Source organism: Carettochelys insculpta, chromosome 27 (assembly GCF_033958435.1).
Source record: "Carettochelys insculpta isolate YL-2023 chromosome 27, ASM3395843v1, whole genome shotgun sequence".
Classification (NCBI taxonomy): Eukaryota; Metazoa; Chordata; order Testudines; family Carettochelyidae; genus Carettochelys; species Carettochelys insculpta.
In genome coordinates this window covers 15,453,247-15,477,973 of record NC_134163.1, presented here as the reverse complement: position 1 = coordinate 15,477,973, position 24,727 = coordinate 15,453,247, and the positions used below count along the sequence as shown (strand labels likewise).

The window sequence follows — 24,727 nt, the reverse complement described above, 5'->3', positions numbered from 1 at the left end:
TAGCAGAGCACCCACAGGCAGCAGTGTGTATCTCTACTTGTGGTGTACATCTGCACATGCATTGATGCACAGAACAAAATTTATTCTGCCCACAGGTGGAAAAAATTAGTGGGAACATTAGACCTGAATGGTGCTGAACCAGAGAGTTTGCCAGACCACAGGAGGTCAATATTGTCTAGCACATAGCCAATGCTTCCACTGGTGACTGGGCTCTGAGAACTTATTGAGGGATAAACTAGAGCTAAACAACAGCACAGAACACTGAGAGCCAGGTCTGGTGTCTGAAAACAAACTTTATGGGACTGTGAGAAACTTGGTCCCACCCAGGAGTGACAGGCTGCTGGCCAGAGAGCCTGAGCCAGAGCTCTGTCACAGCAGCCCCACCTGAAGAGGGTTACAGTAGCTGGCTGAGCAAACTCAGGCCTGAGGGCTGGCAGCTGTGAGCCCGTCACTCCTGAGCAGAGGGGCTATATAAGGCAGCTGAAGAGAAGAGATGAGAGTGAGGGGGAAGGTGCTAGGGAGTGGGAGGTTCTGGGCCTCTGTAGCTGGAGGAGTTACTGTGACCAACTATATGGAGGAGGAGGAGGAATTTTACAGAGAATAAAAGCATGGGTGTGGTTGCTGCTGATTTTATGGACAGGACAGCAGCATGAGGGGCTTGGCTACACATGGTAAGTGACTGTCCAGCTAGCTAAGATCATCTCAGACTAGAGAGGTTCAACCTGTACTCCTCCTCCTCCAGTCATGTCCCTATAAGTGCTCTGCTTCAGGTGTGCATGTGCCTCTCAAACTCTTAATTGGACTTTTTTTTTTTTTTTTTTGTTAGCATCTGTTCAGCCTGTGTACGCATCCTGCACGTTCTCGTGCTGCATTCCAAGCTCCCAGGGCTGCATGAGTAAAGCTCGGTTCCTTCTTAAACCACCTTGGCCTGAGACAGAATCTCAGGGCATCTGGCTTCAGCATGCCTCGCTTGTCTCTGTTAGTTTGGTATTAGTACTGGTGCCAGCACTCCTTGCCCTGGTCCAGCTCCTGCTATGGCCGTGACAACAGATGTATCCCTGTAGCTGTTGGCCATCTCCTGGCACAGGGCAGAAGGTCACCTCAGGAAACCAGTCTCCACATCACCCTGTTTTTGAAGTCTAGGCAGACAGGAATTCCAGGGTCATTTTCTGCCCCTTGTCAGGGATCAAACCTTCATGCCACAGAGCACAGTCCACCTGCTAACTGTCTGGGACAAAGCACAAATGCCTGCTGGTGGCTTTTTATTGCAGAGTGGCCCACTGTAGGGGATTCTTGCACCTTTCCACTGAACCATGTGGTACTGAGCACTAAAACAGGATACTGGACTAGACAGACCATCAGTCACTTCTGGCTGCTCTGCTGAGTCTGCACATCTAGTTACCACAGACTAAGGCTCAGGGTGCCAAGGCTGCATTGACCACTGTCTAGGCAGCCTGGGAAGTTCCTTCAGAGCTAGTGTCCATTAGACTAAAAATGCCGTGTCAGTGTAAAGAATGGTCATTTCTACAGAGAGAGGTAGAGGGATACAAGAGCTCTGAGACCTCGCAACAGGCAGCCTGAGAGGCCACATCTCAACACTGGGGCAAGCCAGGAGGGAGGCAAGTTTAACATCAGATCTGACTGTTGTAATGCCAACTACTTGCCATTGGCTGCAGCTAAAGCAGGGCCTTGCTTATAGCGAAACCTAACACCAGACTCTTAGCTGGTTTCCTTACCATCCCAGAGCAGCCTTGTTGCAGTTTTTCAGTGCGACCACCCGTGTTCTTGTATGGGTCATTTCTGTGCCATGTGCCCATGTCAGTAAGATTCATCACATCAAAGCTCCACATTTTGTCAAATACTCAGCACAGCATTTGCTGGGGGAAAGGCAAAATCTGGCACTGGGCTGAACTGCCTTATTGCCAGAGTCTTAATGCAATCAGATTTCATATTGGCTTCCAGGCCCAGCACTCAGCTGTAGCTCGATCGCCACCCACACCTCACAATGTGCAGCTCGGAGTGGGTGGGAGACTCCAGAAGCAAGGAAATCTGTTTTTTTTGTTGTTGTTTTGTTTTGTAAAGGAAATTTAATAAAATGTTTAGTGTTATTTAAGAAGTTCTAACAAGTTTACAAATACTTGCCATGTAAATATCAGACTGAAAACTGCTACCATGCCAGCTAGAGAGACATACAGGAACACTGACCTCAAGCTTTCTATCTGGCAGGCTATTAATGCAGTGGATATGCTAATGCTTCTCACTCTATAATGTCATTTCTTGTGGTTTTATTCAGTGTAACATATTTAGCAGACAGGCATGTCTATCCCATGTCAGCATTCAGGAGCAATTGCACAGGTGTGCTGTTTACTTTGCAGGCAAATATACACTGAATATCAAATAAAAGTAATCAAATATCTATCTTGTCTGTTTTTCTGGGTATGTAATTGATATGTTAATTTTTCATAACTCCAACCTCCTATTTTTTTTTTTTTGAACCATGACTGTATGGTTCATCTATTTTTTTTTCTTTTTCCCATAAGAGGCTTCCACTAGTTGAGCTGCTACTAGCAATTGAGAGACTAATTTTTCATTTCCTCTTGTGTAAACACTTTCATTAGTAAACTCCTGCAGGATTACCTAAGGATGATTAAATCAATTATTTTAAACTCATGGAATGTGAGCACAGGAACAAAACCTAGGTTAGCCATTGTAACTCATTCTCTCAATCACATACCAGGTCTATGGAGCCAAAGCCACGGGAGACAAACACTGTTGGACAAAACCTGTGTTCCTTCACCAGGCACTACCAGAAAAGCAGAAGTCAGTGGAGTTGAAAGATTTTGCTGCCTTTGGGATGAAATCTAAGCAACGGGTTGTCTTTCACCCCATGTTGGCTCATCAAAGGGGAAAGGAATTTGAATCACATGTAGTTAGCATTTAATCTTCTGATGTCAATATCAGTAGATGGATATTTGGGTCTGTGGATGTTTGATATTCTTAGTTCTATTAAGCAGTTCTTAAATTAGTAACTTTGCAAATCATTCCCACCCGTACCAAATGTGTGGTTAATGAGCCTTAAAAAGTCACAAAATATCTGCGTGTATTTAGCACTGCAGATCCATTATGCAGGTTGTATGCTGCTAATACCACTGTACAGTCAGTTCCGTTTACTCTGATGGGCTGTATTTAATTATTCAGTCTCCTGTTTATCTAACTATTTATTCCTGTTTAGTAATACAAAAGCTATAAATTAACTAGGGATTGGCAAATGGTCTCAAGGTAAAATATGACCTTGCTGTTAATACTAATAATATGTTGTGCTTGCGGAGGCATCATGTCATCCTGCCATCTCCCATAGTTTTACAAATGCAAGTAAGTCTCAGTCAGTCTCTCTCTCTCTCTCTCCCTCCCTCCCTCCAAAGCGAGAGGAGGGAACCTGGAGCACAGAGAAGATGAAGTGTGTTAGCAGAGGCTGAACACTGAGTAGCTGAGCTCAAAATAATCTTCTGTCTCCCAGGCCTCTGCTCTGACCAGTCAACCATTACGAAATACCCGGTTCTTGCTACCAGAGCACAGACTGTTCATGTAACAAAACAAAGCACTAAAAAGTTAGGATGCCCACTGTCCTCAGCTGCTACATCAAGTTGGAAGTCTAAAGACCAACATGTAGGTGTTGGGAAGTACTAGCACAATCAGGATTTATTACTGCCGAATGACTGGAGCTCACCTATTGCAGCACTCAACACTACCAAGACATCATTGACACAGCTGCCAGGATGACTTAGCAGCCCAAGTTTCTAGACTGAAACAGCTGCACTCCCTGAAACTGCAGACCATGAGCTGAGTCACCTCTATCCCTCATCCTCTCAAAAATCAGAGGCAGTGAGGTCCATGGACTTTGCTGAGGGGGTTGGAGTGTCCTTTCAGGTCCAGCTCACTTAGCATTGACAGTAAAGATGCCAGGGCATTTTCCATAAGAGCAGGGGCTGCTACAGAGCAGACAGGATGTGTGTTTGTGGATACTTTATATATAGGAAAGGTCAGGTGTATTTTGAGGTGGGTGGAGGGATATACAGTGGCATTTGTGGGGGGCTGGGTTACCACAGTATGTGTAATGCTTCTACATCTCTGACTTCTTCTGCCCTCTCCTACAGAAGGGGGCAGCTGCCAGTAAGCCACGGTACAGTTTACTGTTAAAACTTGTTGCGTTCATTGTTACTTTGTCCTATCTGCTGTGGCTGGTCTCCATCCCAGACCCTGCTCCTCCCCCACTAGCATCACAGAAGAGTGCAACTCTTCAGCAGGTTCAATATTCTTGGAGTGCCCTACATCAAAAATTACTGCCCACCTCTGTCTAGGTGCTGTCATTTTAAAAATACTAGTTAAAAGTCAGATAAAGTCCTGAATGGACCCAATATGTTTGAACAGCTCCTGGCATATAAAGAACCCAGCCTGAATGAGACGGGCACGCTCTCCCATGATTTAAGTCTTGCGTATGACAACAATATCTGTGGGCATTAGCTGAGATGAGGGCACCGAATGGGTAAGGTCCCAGGGGGGCATCCCGTTCACCTGAGTCCCAGCCCGTTGGCTTATCCACCGGGCCAGCTTATCTTTTCTACAACAAAGTCTAAGTAAGGCAGGAGCACTGCCCTCCCCCCACTGCAACGCGGTCAGAAACTAGACACAAAGACCCTCAAATTCATGAGCTTGGTGTAAACATAACATTAATTAAAACACAGGCTGGGGACTTTGATTTTTCCTCTGCTACCTCCAGGGTGCCCTCTTCCAACCTTTCACCTCTCTGCCACCTCCAGGGTGCCCTCTTCCAACCTTTCACCTCTCTGCTACCTCCAGGGTGCCCTCTTCCAACCTTTCACCTCTCTGCCACCTCCAGGGTGCCCTCTTCCAACCTTTCACCTCTCTGCTACCTCCAGGGTGCCCTCTTCCAAGCTTTCACCCCCTCTGCTACCTCCAGGGTGCCCCCTTCCAAGCTTTCACCCCCTCTGCCACCTCCAGGGTGCCCTCTTCCAAGCTTTCACCCCCTCTGCCACCTCCAGGGTGCCCCCTTCCAAGCTTTCACCCCCTCTGCCACCTCCAGGGTGCCCTCTTCCAAGCTTTCCCCGGGTGGTGGTGTAGGGTGAAGGGAGGGCAGGTTGGAGTCAGGTGGCTCCAGCCCCTCCCCACCTGTTCCTGCTGCATGGAAATGAGGAAGGTGTGGCCTACCCCTATTGCGCATGCGCGGGAGGGTGCCCGACCTGGTCCTCTTCCTTTCCCCGCCCAGCTCCTCTTTAAAGGGCCACTCACGGGGCGGGGGGGTAGGCAAGGCAGTTCGCGCCTGCGCAGTGGCGTCTTCTGCATTTCGCCCCGCGCACGCATGCGTCCCTCGGCCCGCTTCGCCCCGTCTCCGGCCCGGGCTCCGCGGATCCCCAGCCCCCGCCCTGCCCCTCCCCCCGCGCATGCGCCTTTCCCCCTCCGGCGCGGGGAGGGGGATGCGGACGGGGGAAGATGGCGGCCTCGAACAACCCGCGGAAATTCAGCGAGAAGATCGCGCTGCACAACCAGAAGCAGGCGGAGGAGACGGCGGCCTTCGAGGAGGTGATGAAGGACCTGAGCCTGACCCGGGCCCACAGGGTGAGTGAGCCGGGGGAGGGGGCAGCTCGTGTCCGCTTGGGGGGCTGAGGTGGGGCAGCGAACGGCCTCTGGTGGGGGAGGGGCAGTCTGCACCCCCCTCTGGGGGTGCTGAGGAGGGGGAGGGGCGGTTGGGCCGAGGGAGATGGGGGGGGCATTGACACCCCGCTCGGTGGGGTGGGGGCAGAAGAGGGGCAGAAGAGACACCCACCCCGTCTCTGTGGGGGCGGCTGAGGGAGATGGGGGTGGTGGACACCCCCCCCCGCTGCCTCTGTGGGGGCGGCTGAGGGAGATGGGGGTGGTGGACACCCCCCCCCGCTGCCTCTGTGGGGGCGGCTGAGGGAGATGGGGGTGGTGGACACCCCCCACCCCGCTGCCTCTGTGGGGGCGGCTGAGGGAGACGGGAGCACTGACAGCAGGACTGGTCCGAGATGAGGATGCTGTGTGCATCCCGAACCTGGTTTAATTTTCCCCTCTGGAGAGCGGGGTTCCGCAGGCTTCTTCCCCATTACTGCACATGGTGGGGTGCGCCATGTATTTGGGTAGCTCACGGAACAGTGGTGACTGTTTGGATTTATGGCATGGGGATTTTGCAGGCCCTTTTCCCTGTCCAGCTTTTGGTGGTTTCCATGATGCTCTCCTGATGAACAGAAGTAGGTTATTACTGCTGGATAGAATCTGTATCTAGGAGTAATAATGAGCATCACTGTGTAAGTGAGAGCCAAGACTGAGATGAGAGGACCATGATCTGGATGTAGGTGCATAAGAAGATTTCAAATAGTATTAGAATAATATCCATCTAAGTTCAGGCGCTTTTATGCTTGGTTCTGTGCAAACATACAGAAAGGCGTTGTCTGTCTCACAAAAAGTTTACGATCTGATCCTTGTCCGTCAGTGTAAATATGCATTTGTTTTCTTGTTGCCTTCTGTAAAGTGCTGAAAGCTTCCTTTGACTTTATAAAATACTGAAAGGTGAAGTCCCTTCCTTGAGTAGCTTGCAGCTGAACTAGACTTTATCTGATGAGTTCAGACCCAAGAGGATGTAGAGAAGGCCTGTGTATGCCATACTGAAAATAAATAGAAACTATGAATGCACGAAGTTAACATCATTTAACATCATATTTTTTTCTATTATACTTTTATTAGAGCTAATTAGTGCACTTCCAGCTCCTCCTTGTCTTGGGCTGTCTTTGAGAAACACACAATGGCCGTGTCTGCACGAGCTCCAAACTTCGAAATGGCCACGCAAATGGCCATTTCGAAGTTTACTAATGAAGCGCTGAAATGCATATTCAGCGCTTCATTAGCATGCGGGCGGCCACGGCACTTCAAAATTGACGCGCCTCGCCGCCGCGCGGCTCGTCCCGACGGGGCTCCTTTTCGGAAGGATCCCGCCTACTTCGAAGTCCCCTTATTCCCATGAGCAGATGGGAATAAGGGGACTTCAAAGTAGGCAGGGTCCTTTCGAAAAGGAGCCCCGTCGGGACGAGCCGCGCGGCGGCGAGGCGCGTCAATTTTGAAGTGCCGTGGCCGCCCGCATGCTAATGAAGCGCTGAATATGCATTTCAGCGCTTCATTAGTAAACTTCGAAATGGCCATTTGCGTGGCCATTTCGAAGTTTGGGGCTCGTGTGGACGTAGCCAATTAGAAATTAGGGTAGTGAATACATCTTCAGTGCTTGCCAGGAGTGCTATTTTGACTGCTAGTGGATTTTTCTGGTTTAGATCTAGGGATGGTTGAAGGACAGAGTATGTGAACTATCTTTTTTAATGTCTTCAGCTTGTGTGTGTCAACATTTTTGATGCTGCTTTAAGTTTAAAAAAAGCGCAAGCCTGTGTATAGCCCTTTGGTACTAAGAAAGACAACATATTGTTGAATTTACTGTATTACTTTATATTCTTTGTTATCAGAAGAGTGTAAATACCTGTTTATTGACTTGCTTAAAACAACTGTCAGAACAGACATCTGTTCTGGTATGGCTATGGTCTGAAGAAGTGGGTCTGTCCCAAAAAAACTCACCACCTAAAAAAATATTTTGTTAGACTTTGAAGTGCTACTGGACTGCCTTTTTTGTTTTGATAAAATGTAGACTAACACAGCTATCTCTCTGTTACTATTAAAACAGATGTCTTTCTTTCACCAACAGAGCTTGGTCCAGTACAAGGTATTCTCTCACCCACCTTGTCTCTCCAATAAAACAAAAGCATATTTCTTTTATCAGCTAGCTCTTACTATGGTGTGTGGTTACGTAGTTCAGGTAATACTATTTGTTGATCTTTAATAGAGGATGCTGTGTGAAGTTACTCTGGGTGTTAGTTGAGGGCATACCAAAAAACAGTTTAGTGATGTTTGCTGTTATCTGAATCTTATTCCTTGTGTTGCTAGTATCCTGAATATTTGGATTTTGTAGAGAATCTATTTAAATATATACATGCTTTGTAATTTTTAACCCTCCGGATAGTTTTCAGGGTTTGACTCTTCTTGAGAGACAACATTCCGAAACATACTTAAAATGTGCGCAGTCAAGGATAATATTCAGTACTGAGCAGTCACAGATGAGTTATTTGGATACAGTAAGGACAGATAAAAATCACTGTATCAGATACATACATATCCAAATTTTGCTGTTCAAGAGCCCAGTCTGAATTTTGTAGATAGAACTCTTATTTAGTTTTAAGGAAGCTAATCACTGAGAAAGTGACCCATGCTGAGTAACTTATTACAGGATTTTGGGTTCTGAAGTGATTGAAATTTTGACAAAATAGCTGATCAAAATGTCTCCTTTGTAGATTTTTCATTACATTTGTTTAAAATGCAGTATGAAAAGGGTTAAGTACAATCTTACCGTTTGCTCTCAATTTCACTTGGCAACCACACACTTTGCTGTCAGTTTGAAAATGTGTTATTCTGATTCAGTTTGTGGAACCAGCCCAGTTTTTTTTTCATGATTAGTAATTGTCTTTTTGCAGTGTTTACCATGGTGTTATTGATTGCAGCAAAAGCAAAGACTTGTGATGGTAACACTTGTGCATACACACACAAAGGCTTTTCTGAGTTGTTCTTCTACCTGTTTATGCAATATAACCTATCTTGTTTGTGTTTTTTTAAATCATATTTTCTTGTTCTTCCTTAAGTATTTTAAATATGAATTGGAAAAGTTACATATTTTTCCCCACTGAAATTTAAATTATTTATTTTTGAAAGGAAGCTTAGTCTCATCACAAGGGAGTGGGAAAGTGGCCCAATCGTGCAGTAGAGAGAACATAGGAGCGTATTTTTTAAATTATGTGAAGCAGTGGGCGAAGGGGAGGGAAATGAATGGCTAATACAGGGACTATATTGAAGCAGGGATGTCTTGAATGGAGTGTCCCTTTTGTATAGGATGTTGGTGCCTGCAATTGGAGAGATCTCTGAGACCCCCATCTGAGCAGAGTGAGTGGAAAAGCGCTTGTCAAATTCAAGATCATAAACAGAATAGAAGCTGTTTTTAAAGTGGGGGAATGCTGTTGTGTGGTGTGGACAGCTCCTTTTCTGGGACAAGGCGTGAACTTCTAACAGCTTTCCCCCTACCAGTTACTACTTTCTTTTGATAAATGGGTACATCAGTCTTAAAGTATCTGCTGCCACAGAGCATCATAATGCTAGACACTCACTGCATGTGTGATCTTAAACAGTGGAGTAGCAGCTTTAATATATCTTTATAAAATTAACCAATTTTTCAAGGTTATATCCGCCAAAATGTTAGAGCATAACATTTTCAAATAATGTCAGTATTTTTATGGGGACCTTCAAGTGTCAGGAAATTCAGACTCAAAAAAAGTAGTTCAGGCCCAGAATGCGACCCGCCTTTTAAAGGTAGTTCTAATCCAGTTGGAGATGTCCTCTGTATTCTATCTGTTTGTTTGTTTTTATAATTTTTGTAAGTCAGTAGGATTTGAGGGATCTCTGCCAGTGTTTGAGCTCCCTCTTCTGGACTCAGTGGTGTTAACTAAGTGAGCGCTGTTCTGAGGGCTGCACTAACAAAGAAGAATCTGGTTAATAAACAAGGAAGTAAACAAAAAACTTCATATTAAAAGTTGGAAACATTTTGCAGTATTCCACATACTCTTGTGCATAGGTTTCTGTTGGGGATAAAACCCCAGTGGTAATGGAAGTGCATGGAGTTGTATCACTCAACCTTAATACTAAATAACACTCTTCATCTGTGGACCCCTAAGAATTATAAGCTTATGATCTCCAGTGACGTACATTTACTTTATTCAGTTCTATAACAGACAATCCAGTACCATATCAGTCCATATGATGGCACTGTTAGTATTTGTCTGCATATGTTTAATATGAGAAAATGATACATGCTTGCATTACCTGTTTTTATTCCCCAAATGTTGCTCAGTTTCTCAAAATTACTTTTGTAAAATACCTCTGAGTTCACCTTGACTAAACCTGAATGCTTGAATTTTTATGATGGTAAAGATTTTAGGTTGATCCTCAACAGAGAAAGTGAATACAATAATCTTAATGTATTAGGTTTAGCCCAATGACTGAAGTAACATTAAATGAAAAATGAACAAATTACTAACCGTGGTAAGATATATGGTTGTGTCTATATATATATATATATATATATATATATATATATATTTATTTAAATAATAAATTAATATAATATATTATATTATATATATATATTAATAATATATTAAATTTAAATATATATAATTTAAATATATATAATTTATATATATATATAATTATATATATATAAATTTAAATATATATAATTTAAATAATATATTAAAATATTAAAATTTATTTATTTAAATATATATATATATTTATTATCTTAATAAAATTTATCACTGAATTACCATAATTAACTTTAGCCAGGCTTTTTTAAAAATGTATGTCTTAGCATTCTTGGTTTAATTAACCTTTTAACTACAGTTTTGCAGTGTCCGCCTTTGATTGTTTGCAAATTGTGTTCTATGAATATAAGAAATATTGCTCTTTTACATAGGTTTCAAGGCACAAGATACTCTCTCATCTTACAGTAACAATTGTTTTACACACACACACACACACACACACACAATATATACATATATATATATATATATATATATGTATATATTGTGTGTGTGTGTGTGTGTAAAACAATTGTTACTGTAAGATGAGAGAGTATCTTGTGCCTTGAAACCTATGTAAAAGAGCAATATTTCTTATATTCATAGAACACAATTTGCAAACAATCAAAGGCGGACACTGCAAAACTGTAGTTAAAAGGTTAATTAAACCAAGAATGCTAAGACATACATTTTTAAAAAAGCCTGGCTAAAGTTAATTATGGTAATTCAGTGATAAATTTTATTAAGATAATCATATAATCATAGAAGAGTAGGACTGGAAGGGACCTCAAGAGGCCATCGAGTCCAGCCCCCTGCCCTCATGGCAGGACCAAGCACTTTCTAGACCATCACTGAAAGCCATCTATCTAACCTCTTCTTAAATATCTCCAGTGATGGAGATTCTACCGCCTCCCTTGGCAATTCGTTCCAGTGTTTGATCACCCTGACAGTTAGGAACTTTTTCTTAATGTCCAACCTGAACCTCCCCTGCTGCAATTTAAGTCCATTGCCTCTTGCTCTATCCTCAGAGGCAAGGAAGAACAAGTTCCGTCCCTCTGCCTTATGACACCCTTTTAGATACCTGAAAAGTGCTGTCATGTCCCCCCTCAGACTTCTCTTTTCCAAACTAAACAAGCCCAATTCTTTCAGCCTTTCTTCGTAGGTCATGTTCTCTAGACCTTTGATCATTCTTGTTGCTCTTCTCTGGACCCTCTCCAATTTCTCCACATCCTTCCTGAACTGCGGTGCCCAGAACTGGACACAATACTCCAGCTGAGGCCTAACCAGCGCAGAGTAGAGCAGGAGAATGACTTCTCGTGTCTTGTTCACAACATACCTGTTAATGCATCCTAGAATCATGTTTGCTTTTTTTGCAACAGCATCACACTGTTGACTCATATTTAGCTTGTGGTCCACTATAACCCCTAGATCCCTTTCTGCTGTACTCATTCCTAGGCAGTCCTTTCCCATTCTGTATGTGTGACACTGATTGTTCCTTCCTAAGTGGAGCACTTTGCATTTGTGCTTATTAAACTTCATCCTGTTTACCTCAGCCCATTTCTCCAGTTTATCGAGATCTTTTTGAATTATGACCCTATCCTCCAAAGAAGTTGCAACCCGTCCCAGCTTGGTACCATCTGCAAACTTAATAAGTGTACTTTCTATGTCAATATCTAAATCGTTAATGAAGATATTGAACAGAACCGGTCCTAAAACAGACCCCTGCGGAACCCCACTAGTTATACTTTTCCAGCAGGATTGAAAACCATTAATAACTACTCTCTGGGTACGGTTATCCAGCCAGTTGTTCACCTACCTTATAGTAGCCCCATCTAAGTTGTATTTGCGTAGTTTATTGATAAGTATATTATGTGAGACCGTGTCAAATAATGTTTTTGTTAAAAGAATTTTATGAAAATGACTAAGAAGATGGTCTTTATACATATCTGTAAAACTTAAATCTTGAAGAAATATATAATAAAATATTAGGGCCCAGCACTGAAGGTAGTATTTTGCCCTGTGACTAGTCCCATTGAAGTCAGTAGTACTGCTTGTGGTAGTAAGCATTGCATTTCTGTTACAAGGGACTGACAGTTCTGGCCCCTATGTTACCTTAATCAGTGTTTGAAATGCTTAGTCATTTTTGTATTTTCTTTCAGCACTCACCTGCTAAGTTGTGAAGTGGAGCAATTTTTATTTGATATTATACTTTGGTAATATTTCAAATAATACCTAAAAATCAAAACACAAATGATGTAGCACAGTTTGAAGTCAACATTAATCATGTAACTGAAATTTAAAAAGGAATTAGTGAGACACAAAATCATGTGGTATTAGAACAGTCTAACACTGCATTTGTGGGGTTTTTGTTTTTGTTTTTTAAATTTGGTGCTGCTCATGATCTAATATTTTTTGCAGAAGACTGCTAATGTATTGTAAATATGTACCTATGCATAGGTAGTTGTAAAGGAAGTTAATCCAATTTTGATTTTACTCTCAAATGTGCATATGAACTTTGATTTTTAGCACTGTTTTTTTTTTTAAAAAACAAGGATCCTCCCCTTTAAGTCCTTCATAATGCTAAAGAAAGACTTGGGTCCCTGGATACCATGTATCTAAGGCAAAGTCTAGGTCACTTAGGGCTGATTCATAATCTTCAAGTATAGTAACTGAATTTCTGTGGCTGGACACAGAATAAAGCTATAATCCTGCAATTGGCTGTGTGTGGGTAGACAGCTGTGCATAGAGGTAGCATTAGTGAAGTGTCTGAGGATTTGTGCATGTGCAGGAATCTGCTAGTGTTTAATAAGTTGCAGAATCAGGGCCTAAATGTCCACGGGGCCCTAATGTGTGTCCTTTGTGTGTCTTGTACTTCTGGTACTCACAAGCTTAGGGAGAGTTAAATGTTCAGAAATAATTACACCAAATGTCATTCATTCTTTGGAAGATTTAGTGTAAATTTGCATTGTGTGAACATGGAAGTTAATTACTTACCCACAAGCGAATAAAGAGTTTCTGTTCTTGTGCATCACTCAGTGTTCCTTGACTAGTCTGCGCTGTCCAAGGTAAATAGACCTTGCTGGCTGTTGATATGCCATAGTATAAAAGATGCATACTTTATTCAGCAGTGTAGTATTTCTTACTGTAAACTTACTGACGTTTTGTTTGGGAAGAAAGAGAAGAAATTGCTTAGTTTTTAATTTGTCATTTACATGCATTCTGATTTTATCTAAAAAAAATTCAGTAGTCTTTTCCTGCAAAGTTGCAGTGTTCTTGTGTTAACACTTAGTGTTTTGTTAATTACCAAAGCAGAGACCTCCAAGTAGTTAAAACAGTGGAATTCAGGAAGTTAGTGTTTGAGTTGTTTGGTTTGTGTAAAATTACCTTTCATATGGTTTTGAACATGCTATGGATGACAGCTTCAGCATGACATTTGTCAAGGTTTCCATTAGCGCTTGTGTTGAGAGTCAAATTAGCATTGCAAAAGAGCATATGTTGTCAACCAAGATGTTTGAAAATGTATCATTACTTTATAACTTATAGTGCTGTCACTGAATAACTATATCACTGTTTATAACTGATTTTTTTAGGAACTAAAAGTTCTTGATTCCCCTCAAAACAATTTTTCATGTTATCAACTCAGTAGTGCGATGAATCCTTTTTTTTTTCAAAATTTTTTGGAGAAAGGATTAGTGACATATTCTTATTTTATGGGGTAGTCTTTCCAATTTCATCAACATGATCACTTGCTATTGGTAGGAATTCTGGTCTACCGTTTAGATTACTGGGAGTCAGGACTCTAGAGAGATCCAGTTTCAGCCAGTAATTCAGTGTGTGGCCTTGAGCATGTCACTTAACCTTCTTGTGGTCCCCTCCTTAAAAAAGGAGAAGAATATTGTAAAACATTGGAGGTTCTTGGGTAGAAGGTACTAGAAAAGTTCATATATATAATTATAAAGTGTTCCTAGAATATTTACTTTCTTGACATTTAATCCCTCCTCTGTTTTTCTTGGTGACTGGAAAAATACTTTCCTTTGTACATACGCATACTTTAATTTTTGAGGCTGCTTGTGAGTCTTATGTATGTTGGTAGTTGTATGTGCTAGTATAGGTTCAACCTCCCTGGTCCAGCACCCTTGGGACCTGAGCAGTCCTGGACCAGGGATGGTCAATTCTGCCCCTCTGCTCGTGTTCCAACCACTGATCCTGGGCTCCCCTCCCTGCTGTCTCCCATGGCTCTCCTGCTTCCTGCCCAGACCCTGCTGTAACTTGTCAGGGATGAGCTCCATGAGCTGCTGCTCCTCCTCAGCCTGGCGCTCTCCTTCCAGCCCCAGCCCTGGCTTCCCTGGCCTGCAGTTTCCCACCCAGCTAGCCCTGGCTACTGCTCCCCACTCAGGGCGAGGGTCGTTTGCTGCAGCTTCAGGGCCTGGTCTCTGTGGCTGCTGCTGGCCCTTCCCCCCAGCCCTTGTTGCAAGACCAGCGGTGTCTGCCCTGCCCTGGGCTCCTGCCACTGATCTGGCTGGCCCCTTCTCCTCCCAGCCCCAGGATTCTCTGGTTCTGTAAGATCCATGGTCCTACCGTATGACAGAAGTTGCAGACAAGAGAATGCTGGGTTTGAGAGTTTCCAACTGTAGTAAATTGCAGTGATAGTAGGTAAATCTTCAGTTCTTTTGGATTCCTAAAATATAAATACTTTATTGTGAGTGATTAATTTTTCTCTGGATCATCAAGGTTTCACAAAGGAGATAAGGCACTCCCAGTTTCTGTCCAAGACATCAGCCAGCCAAGAATCACTCTCGGGCAGTTCAAACTGTGTTGCCATTTGAGGCAAAGTATTATTTACTGCCAGCTCTTCTGAGGCATCAGCTTAGAAAAAGAGATGTGGAGAGGTGTGTAGCTCTACAGAGTTCTTTATTGTTTTCATTTCTAATAGTTTTGGTGAAATGAAATCACCTAAGTGATGCACTCAGACCTCCAGTGGGCTGGTCCTTTTAAGATGATCTGGGGGCAAGGGGTCAGGCAATGGACTGGAGCTTCCTTTCAGTGTTCGCTCTAATTTTTGCCATTCAGGCAAAATAAATTTTATGTGCACCAAGGTATGTGTGAATGTGCACCACCAATAGAAATTCATGCTGCCCACTGTGAGTATCTGTGGGAGCTCTGCTGATTAGTTGGATGGCACCTGAATCTCTCCTGGGTGGTTGCCTAAGCTCTCAGTTTACAGAGAACACTGCTCCCTTTTTTTTTTAGTGACATACCGACAATGCTTTTATGGTTTCTAATACATAGGAAGGTTCTTCCCATTGTTTTCTCTGTATCCAGTGGTCAGCAGATTTCTTAAAAGCTTATGACAAGGGCACAATTGCAAGACTCCTGCTATTCAATTTTTTCCCAACTTTGTGGCATTCTTGCAGCTGAGAGGGAGACTAAGGAGGATGTTTTGAAAAGTGACTGATTCCCACTCTTGCCTGCAGAATTAAAACTTAGTTAATCTTTTCAGCAGGATCATATTTTTCATCTGCTCAGCAAAAAGACTAAATCTGCATGAGATTTTAGCACTGTGTAAATGCCACTTCAGGCGTTGTTCCTCACCTTATAAACTCAGTACAGTTCTTGAGATGCAGTATGAAGGTCACAGGCCAACAACCAAGAGTAGTCACAATTTCAAAAACTGTCAGAGGAAAAAGCATCTTGCAAAGCTGGTGACGTTACTGAGATTGGTGATGTGTACATTTGGTGGTACTGACATGGTTAAGTAACCTTCTGCATGTGTGAATGAACACACAACTCCACAGTGAGTGAATCATTTGTTTATTTTGTAATAACATTTTAACGAATGACTCACACTAGGCATGCTCCCAGCTACCTGTCACTGTTGTACAGCCGTGTGCCCTCATAGTACACTTCAGGGAATGTAAATATGTCCTGTTTCTTTTGATCTGTGAAACATGTAGGATTACATAACTGAATATTCATTCTGTTGCTAAAAATAAAAACTGGAGCATAAAAGCTTATTTTTATCTTGCCTAATGAGGGCATCTCTGCTTTTATTTTATATTTCCTGAGGCATATCTATGGGAGGAGCAGGGCATGAGGCACAGAGCAGGTAGCTGGGAGGCGTACTTCATTCTAGATTAAAGTTGCTACCTTTCCTGACCAGATGGACCAAATGCCATTCATTCACAGCAATGGTATCTGGTCAGGAAAGCTGACGACTTTAATTCCAGCTAATCCTGTGAAATAGCCATCAGTGAGAAAGCAACCTTCAAAAATTATTAGTTCACAGTTTGCTAAAGGTGGATTTCCATAATTAAACTTAAAATGTTTCAGACAGAGTTACTTTTGTAATACAATAATCAATAAGTTTCAAGTCTGAGTCCAGTTTGAGGTTTTATATTTAAATGTCTATGGCAAACATTCTCCTTTTGGCTGGATATTTTTCAAAAAGAAAGGGTAACATTTAGGACTGGTGATAGATCAGATGTGTATGTGTTTTTTAAAAAAAGTTCGGATAAGGTTTAGTTTGGTTTGTAGCGTAGCTTGGCTCCGTGCCCAGTGATAGAGCAGGATTCTGAAGAATAGTCACTATTTTAAGTCTGTATCCTGTTTTTACCTGTTACTTTTATTTGTGCCTGAGTTTTAAACTGCAAACCTTTGTTCACTAGAAGTAGCAAAGAGTATTAAAACATAGAAAAAAATCTGTTAAATTGCTGTAGTGTGTTTTTGTTTTTGTTTTACAAATGCTGAAGGTTATGTACTGACTTTAAGCACTGAGATTATACTAGTTCATTTTCCAGAAGACTTCAAATTTGGCTAATGAATAAAAAAGTGGCACAGTGCTCTACTAAATCATCTACCCATATTTCTTTGGTATGTCATATCTGACTTCATATTCATATGCAGAAGGAATTTTATCTCAGCAGTGTCATGCAAATTTAGTGTGATGAATGAATAATAAATCTTTTCACTCTTAAAATACGTAATTCGGTGCTCCCAAAATAAAAAGGCAACTTTTGTATAACTTCATCAGTCTCTTGTTGGAGAGATGATCTCTGTGTGTAACGTATAAAGTGTACTATATATTTTAGAGAGTTTGTGTGTGTGTCTTTGTCTCTGTCCATCCGTTAGTCTGTTTGTTCAAGAAGTACTAAATGGTAGGAGCAAGGACCACCAGATTTGGTATGCAGCTCCCATTTGTCATAACTTTAAAGCAGGTAAGGGTTTTGTGGCACCAGAACAATGGGATGTGTGTGGAATCTGATAGTTTCTCATCAAACAGAAAGGGAGAGCTCTGATAGCAGGGACAGTTATATTCCAGAATGACTTGTGGGAAAATTTGAGTGATGTGGGGCTGCAGGAATGCACCCCGGTGTTACTCAAAGGTTTACGTATTCAAATAATTGGTTTGTCATAGTCATTTGGCTTGCTTCTTTTGGGTTGGTTGTCTATGCTATAGAACCTATAGTACTTGAATACTAATGACATCACAGCTCAAGTTTGAAGATGTTGGCAGATGCAATTAGGAAAACTGTTTTCAGAGTCCTGTCTGTACTGTATGGTTGTAGACAGTAGTGTTGCTCTTAGAAAAACAAAACAACACCCCACAACCTCACCAAACAGTCATGTGAGTAAATAAAACCTTTGGCTATAAAGGTGGAGTGGGGTTGGTGGAATATATTATATGTCCCTTGAGTGCTCTGGAAAGAACAGGTATGATCACTTGCAGGTTACAACTTAGCTTTTTTTGCTTCAGGTTTCACTTCTTGTGTCAGTCCTGTTTTACCAGCATTAGGAACTGCAGGCAGGCAGTATCTTTAGGAAGAGTGGTCACTGGAGTTGCTTCCCATTGTGAGAGTGGAGCAACAGAGAGAGGAAAAGGAAGTTGGGTTGTTTTAGTTTTGTCTTTGATACAGACTCTTTTGTGCAGTCAGTGTCTGCACTGTTTTAGTAAAATTGTGTAAAAGCTGGCTGTACTGTTTCTAGTCTAGCGTGATGTATAGGTAAATGTTTGATTAATGACTACACTAGCGGTTTTACAGATAAAATTGATCTACTGTGAGGAGCATTTAATGTTTTCTACAACTAATATGACAATGAGGTAGTATGGCCTGAAATTTAGGTTTACCAGAAATAAAAAATGTAATGCTTTTAATGTTTGAACAGGTTCTTTGTAGATGTAAACAGTCTTTTGCTGGATTTGCAGTCCAATTGAAGACCTGGCACTAGGAAATATGAACCGTAAAGAGAAATTAGTCTATTGTTCAAGTTGATTAGAGTAAATAATGTAAATTGTGAAAACCAGAGTAGCTGCTTAAATTTTTACCTTTTCCATAAAATAAGGTGTTAACAGAGACTCTTACCCTTTGTACAGGTGGACACCTGTGCCTGGAAGGATCACTGTTGACTTCACTGGGTTCTGATCTAGTTATTTGGGGTTATTTGCGGTACACAGAGCAAACTGTTTTCTGAAGTAAAAAGAAACTGGCTAGTATTCTAGTGTATAATGTAGGCTATGTGGAGGTTGTGTGTTGAGTACTATGCTTGTTTTTTGACAATCAGAAAAAAATCTTTTAGCATCTATAGCAGGGGTCAGCGACCTTTCCAAGGCAGAGTGCCAGAATTCGACTTTTTGACCTTATGTATAGTCTGAGTGCCAGTGATAGTTTTTAAATTTGCTAATAGACCTACTTACAACAACTTCATTAATAAAGAAATTAAGATGCAGAGTTTTGCCATTTAGGTGGTGGTTGGTAGCATTAGCTGGTCTTCTGTTAATCGACAGGTGACATAGCTTTGAGCAAGCTCCTGGCTTCATGGGGGAGGAGGGGCAAGGCTGAGCTCCCACCTTGTGTGTCAATGAAAACCAGCTTGGGTGCCACTCTTGGCACCTCTGTCGGTGGTTGCCAACCCCTGATCTATAGCCTCATTAAATACAAAGTCAGAATTTAATTTATATAAAAATCAAGGCATTTGGGCTCTTTACCTTCAGTATAAAAAGACAAATCAAGGACACAGAATTAACAACCCCTATGCTCATTCGATTATAATTGGAAATTGAACTGCATTGGCCTAGAATTGTTGATTAAGCTGAAAGAGAAGTCTTACCCATTTTCTTTTTGATTGCTCTTGAAATTTAGCAGTTGTTTCTTCACCTCTGTACCAGTCAACAACTGAGGGGAATATTTGTCTTCAAATTAATGTCAGGATTTTACTAATTGGGGATGAGGGGTGTGTGTGTGTGTGTGTGTGTGTGTGTTGTGAGCTGGTGGGCATGGTTGGAGGATATGTTTAGAAGAACCAGCAAAGGTGGCAGTTTGTCATAGATAAGTAGAAGATTTACCTGGCATTGCCTTTCACCTATCGGGTGGTTGTCTCTTTTCTATGTGGTTTTATGAGAAGCAATCCATTTGGGGCACATTTCATTGTCCTGCCACAACCAAACTCTTGCCTTGCTTGGCAAGATAAAGTCGCCAACACAGAGATTCTTCAAAGAGCAGATTTACAAAGCCCTGATCAAGTAAAGACAACTGCACTAGCTTGAGCCATCTCAATAAGGTGGAAGCTGGACATACACTCAAGGACATGCTATAGTTGGAGCTTCAAGGTTATCAAGAGCAGCCGGATGTCTCGAGCATCACTATAAAGAGGCATACAAGTAAGATATGATGGCATGTGGAGTTGATCCTAACCAATGGGAAATCTTGGCAAGTGATTATAACAAGTGGCACCATCAGTGCATCAAAGTCCGTGACGGAAGCAGACTCTTACAGTTGGAGAGAGAGCCCATAGGAAGGAAGCAGCTCCCAGTCAAGGCACATACTTTTGAAATAACTGCCAAAGATCATGCAAATCTTAGATTGGACTACTTAGTCACATGAGACATTGCGAGCCATTTAGATTGTAGGCTGCAATTCTCACCGTCTCTTTGAGACAAAAGGATTCCAACAACAGAGAATATGCTTTTATTGATCTACAGTGTTTGGAACATGTGAACCCATTTGGAAATCTCTCTCAACTGTTCTTGCTAAGTTTGTTAGATTATTTTTTCCCCTCTCCTTAATATGGTTCTCTGTTGAACATCCTGTTTGCACTCACTACTCCAATTATTTGTATTACCATAGTAACTAGGAGCACTAGTCATGGACAATACTCCATTATACTAATCTCTGTGCAAACAACAGTCACTATCCCCAAAAAGATTAAGTATCAGCCTAGAGGCGGATGGATAGATAGATGGGGAGTACAAGGAAACAATGAAACTGGATTAGTTTGCATGATGGGCAGTGGTCTCAGCCCACCAGCAGGCCAAGCGTCAAGTGTTTTGTAAATATCTTGGAGAGTTTTTAAGGCGCAATTTCAAAGAGAATAACAAGATTGCTTTTTTGAAATGTGTAGGGTGTTCCTCCCAAACATGCTGTGCATATAGTTAAGATAAGTAATGAGCAATGTAATGACCACACTAATTTATCCTTCAGTGTTTCTGATATGATACAAGATGCCACTTCCTGGCTGTCATCTGTATTCAAGCAGCTGTCCATTTCATTTGTGAGTTGTCTCTGTGGGCCTCAAAGTTTGCTGCTTAAGGAAAAAAAAATCACTTATTCATTATTCACTGGATTGTTAAACATTTTATTAGTTTACAATGCAAAGATAACTTTGAAAATTTGACTCTCTCGGAATTTACTTATGTGAAATGTGCTGAAGGTGAACTCTGTAAAGTCTCTGCTTCACTTTAGTGCAGTAAGGGTGCGTACCCATGGCCGTGTCTACACTAGCCCCAAACTTCAAAATGGCCACGCAAATGGCCATTTCGAAGTTTACTAATGAAGCGCTGAAATGCATATTCAGCTCTTCATTAGCATGTGGGAGGCTGCGGCATTTCGAAATTGATGTGCCTCGCCGCCGCGCGGCTCGTCCCGATGGGGCTCCTTATTCCCCATGGGAATAAGGGGACTTTGAAGTAGGCAGGGTCCTTTCGAAAAGGAGCCCCGTCGGGACGAGCCGCGCGGCGGCGAGGCGCGTCAATTTGGAAGTGCCGCGGCTGCCCGCATGCTAGTGAAGAGCTGAATATGCATTTCAGCGCTTCATTAGTAAACTTCGAAATGGCCATTTGCGTGGCCATTTTGAAGTTTGGGGCTAGTGTAGACGTAGCCCATTATTGTCTTGCTGTACAGTAAGCCATGCCTAGAAGGCTGGGAAAAATCAATTGATTTGAATTAGGACTTTGTCTTTTGTACTGTTTAATAACATTTCACCATATTATTTGTTTTGCTTCAAATGCAATATGGTATCCTTCAGCATAAGGGATCCCAAAGTATTCACCATGATCTTTGTTGCTGTGTATCAGAAGAATTAAAAAAGAAAAAAAGCAAACAAATAGAACTCTGTAAGCGCTATGTCATTGAAGGCTAAAAATTGTCTAAGGAGTTTAATCATAAATGTTAACCAGGTCTCCCAGCTGTTCTGGTGAGTGATTAACTTGCTTCAGGATGCTTTTGATGTTTAGCCTAATTAGGTATAAAATATCTTGAGGCTATGTAATAGCCAGGATGATGATCAGGGATTCAAACCCTTGCTCTGGGGGTCCCATGCCTCTGTCAGTAGATGAGAGTGGGCCACAGGGTATGGATCTCTGAAATATTTCATTTTCATTGCTATCTCTGAAGCACCCAGTATTGGCTGCTGTTGGAAGACAGGATTCTTGGCTTGATGGACCATTGGTTGACCCTGTGTGGGTTTTCTTGTGCAGTAGGATGATGCTCTTTGATTAGTTATAGTGCTTCTGATTTTAATGGGACTCCATGTGGGCATATTGGTTTGCCTGCAGATATCTGATTGCAAGATACATGCTACAGGTTGTACAACTTATTTGTGATTACAGTTAAAAAGAAAAAATTAAAAATCAGACAAATTCTAGCCTACTTGTGGCAAGGTGATTAGTGAATAAGAGATTCTGTGGTTGGAGGGGATGTGTAGGTTGTCTTAAATAAAAGTGGGTGAGAGTCTGTGCTGTGTTATGGGCATAATTTCTAAAAAGCCTGAAATGATTGAGAACTTAAAGTTTGAAAACCAACTGAGAAACTGTGTGATATTCTAAACAAAAAGAGCTCTCTGCCGTGCTTCTAGCTGTTTCCATTGGTTTACAGTAATTCAACATTCTAGGCTTCAGAGATAACAAGCAGTCCTGCAGGACCTTAAAGACTAACAAACTTATTAGGTAATGGAGCTTTTGTGGTAAGACATACTTCGTCAGATTTTTGGAGTAGGCCATTAGAATCCAGGGTATATATGGGGGTGGGTGGAAGGAAGGAGGAAGAAAAAGAGGGGGTTACCTCTCTCAATCACCACAGCCCCCCATCACCAGGCATGGCAACCCCCCCCCCCCCCCCCCCGCAAGATTACTCACCAGAGCTGTGCTGCTGCATACGCACGCAACTGAGCTGCATCAGGAGTCACCAGTGGGCATATGAGTGCGAGCACTGGAGGAGCTGCTTCCCCTGCCACTGCAGCCACGTGCTTGTGTCACCAAGTGGTGGGGTGCGTGTGCAGCGCAGGCAGAGGGCGTTCCATTTCACCACATTTGGTGAATGGGAAGCGTATTTGAAATCGTGGCAGTAGATGAAGCAAATTAAGTAGTATCGTGACTGCAGATATCAAAAGTGGAGAAATTGCCCTTGCAATGCGTAAGATAGTTGAGATCTCTGTAAGACCTAATTTAAATGTGTCAGATTTTCAAATGAATTCCAATTCAGATGTCTCCCTAGGTAATCTTGTGGTAAAATCCTTTTGTAGAAGGATGGTGACAAATGTCAGAGGGGTATCTGTGTTAGTCTGTGTCCGCAAAAACAGCAAGTCCTGTGGAACCTTAGAGACTAACAGACACTTTGGGGCGTAAGCTTTCGTGGGCAAAGACCCACTTGGTCAGATGCATCTGTTGTTAATATTTGTTAGTGTATAAGGTGACACAGGGCTACTTGTTGTTTTTGTAGAATGCCTACTTCTAAATCCATTAGTGAATGTCCAGGGAGATTAAAGTGTTCCCTATAGGATTATGTATATTTCAATTCCTGGTGTTGATTTTATGTCCATTCATCCTTTGGCACAGAGACTGTTCTGTTTGTCCAGTGTATATGACAGAGGAGCATTGGTGGAACATGATGGCATGTATCACATTTGTGTATGAGCCCCTGATGGTGTGGCTGGTGTGGTGAGGTACAGTGATGGTTTTGTTAGTATGGATACGTGGACAGAAATATGTGGATAAGTATGTGGCTTCAGAGAGTGAGAAACAATGACTAGTCTGGAATTTTATTAAATAGATTAATCAGAGAGAGGGAGTGCCTCATCCTTAAGATTTTTAGAGTTAAAACACAATGTGAATTTCAGACGTATGAACAAAAGGGTTATTTTTCAATAGTTAAAATGATTTTATGTTCAGAGTTTTTAAACAGTTGTATAGTTTTGGAAAACTATTCAACAGAGGCAGAGAAAACAATGTATTTTTATTTTATTTTATTGGCTTATGAAGTTTTTAGCTGTGGGCTGCGAAGTCAAGTCCAGATCTGTATATGTGAAACTCTTGTACACTATGCATGTATCTTTCCTTTTAAGACTTTATTTGCTTATTACTGTGGGAGTAGTGGACAGGGAGAAGTTTTGTTTACTTTGAGAGAGTCTCAAATTCCCTGTTGAAACAGACTGTCCAGTCTTGAGATTATTGAATTTTGTGTTTAATTTAGATTTTGAGAAAGGTGCCAGACTGACGGCCTTGAGGGCTGTGACTTGGGCATATGTATTGACAAACTTTCCTCATGCCCTGCTGGTGTGTTTACTCCTGATCTACAGAGCCCAAGGAATTAGCAGGGAATCTGTTCCTTGGCCTCTGCTTAGGTGACTAACGAGTAATGATTATGTTGTGGTGGCTTTTAGTGGATGTGCTAAGAGAGATCTGGACTGGTACCAATGCTGCATTTCATAAAGAAGACCACAGATTAGTTTTTTGGGTGCCAGCCCAAAAACTTACAAGCAACTGTAAGTTCTTCTAGGTGATTGTTTCTGTCTGACAGATGGCCGTTTAGAAAGGGGACGTTCTCAAACTCTGTTAAATGTGCCATATCTGGAGGCTGCTTGGCATGCTGCCCAGTGCAGTCTCATTTCAGTCAAGACAGGTTTGTACTAGCAAACTGCCTGAAGACTCTTCTGTAGTGTAACTGTAAGTATTTAAGAGAATTATGTTAACCCTTTAATCAGAGAAGTTTAATAACACTAATGGCTTATTTTAAATTATAAATTAAATTAAATCTCTGTTTAATTCACTGGCTATCTAACTTGAAAGTTAGATTTCACTGGCTGATTCTGGAACGGCCAAGTTTGAATTGTATATAAAATTTAGTATGGAAACTGCAAACTGGCAACTTTCAAATTACTTCCTGTGTTCATAAGCGTTACAAAAGATTATCTCTGTTCTCATC

The 24,727-nt window shown here is 41.9% G+C and overlaps 1 protein-coding gene across 2 annotated transcripts in view; it reads left to right on the top strand.

The window, feature by feature from the left end:
• The first annotated feature begins 5,499 nt into the window (after positions 1 to 5,499).
• The window catches only part of CRTC1 (CREB regulated transcription coactivator 1), a 59,335-nt gene continuing 40,107 nt past the window's right edge, over positions 5,500 to 24,727 (top strand). For both annotated transcript variants that reach the window (XM_074977950.1, XM_074977949.1), the window contains exon 1: positions 5,500 to 5,634. In XM_074977950.1, coding sequence (XP_074834051.1) covers positions 5,509 to 5,634 — 126 coding nt within the window. In that variant the 5' untranslated portion in view covers positions 5,500 to 5,508. The remainder of the gene's footprint in view (positions 5,635 to 24,727) is intronic.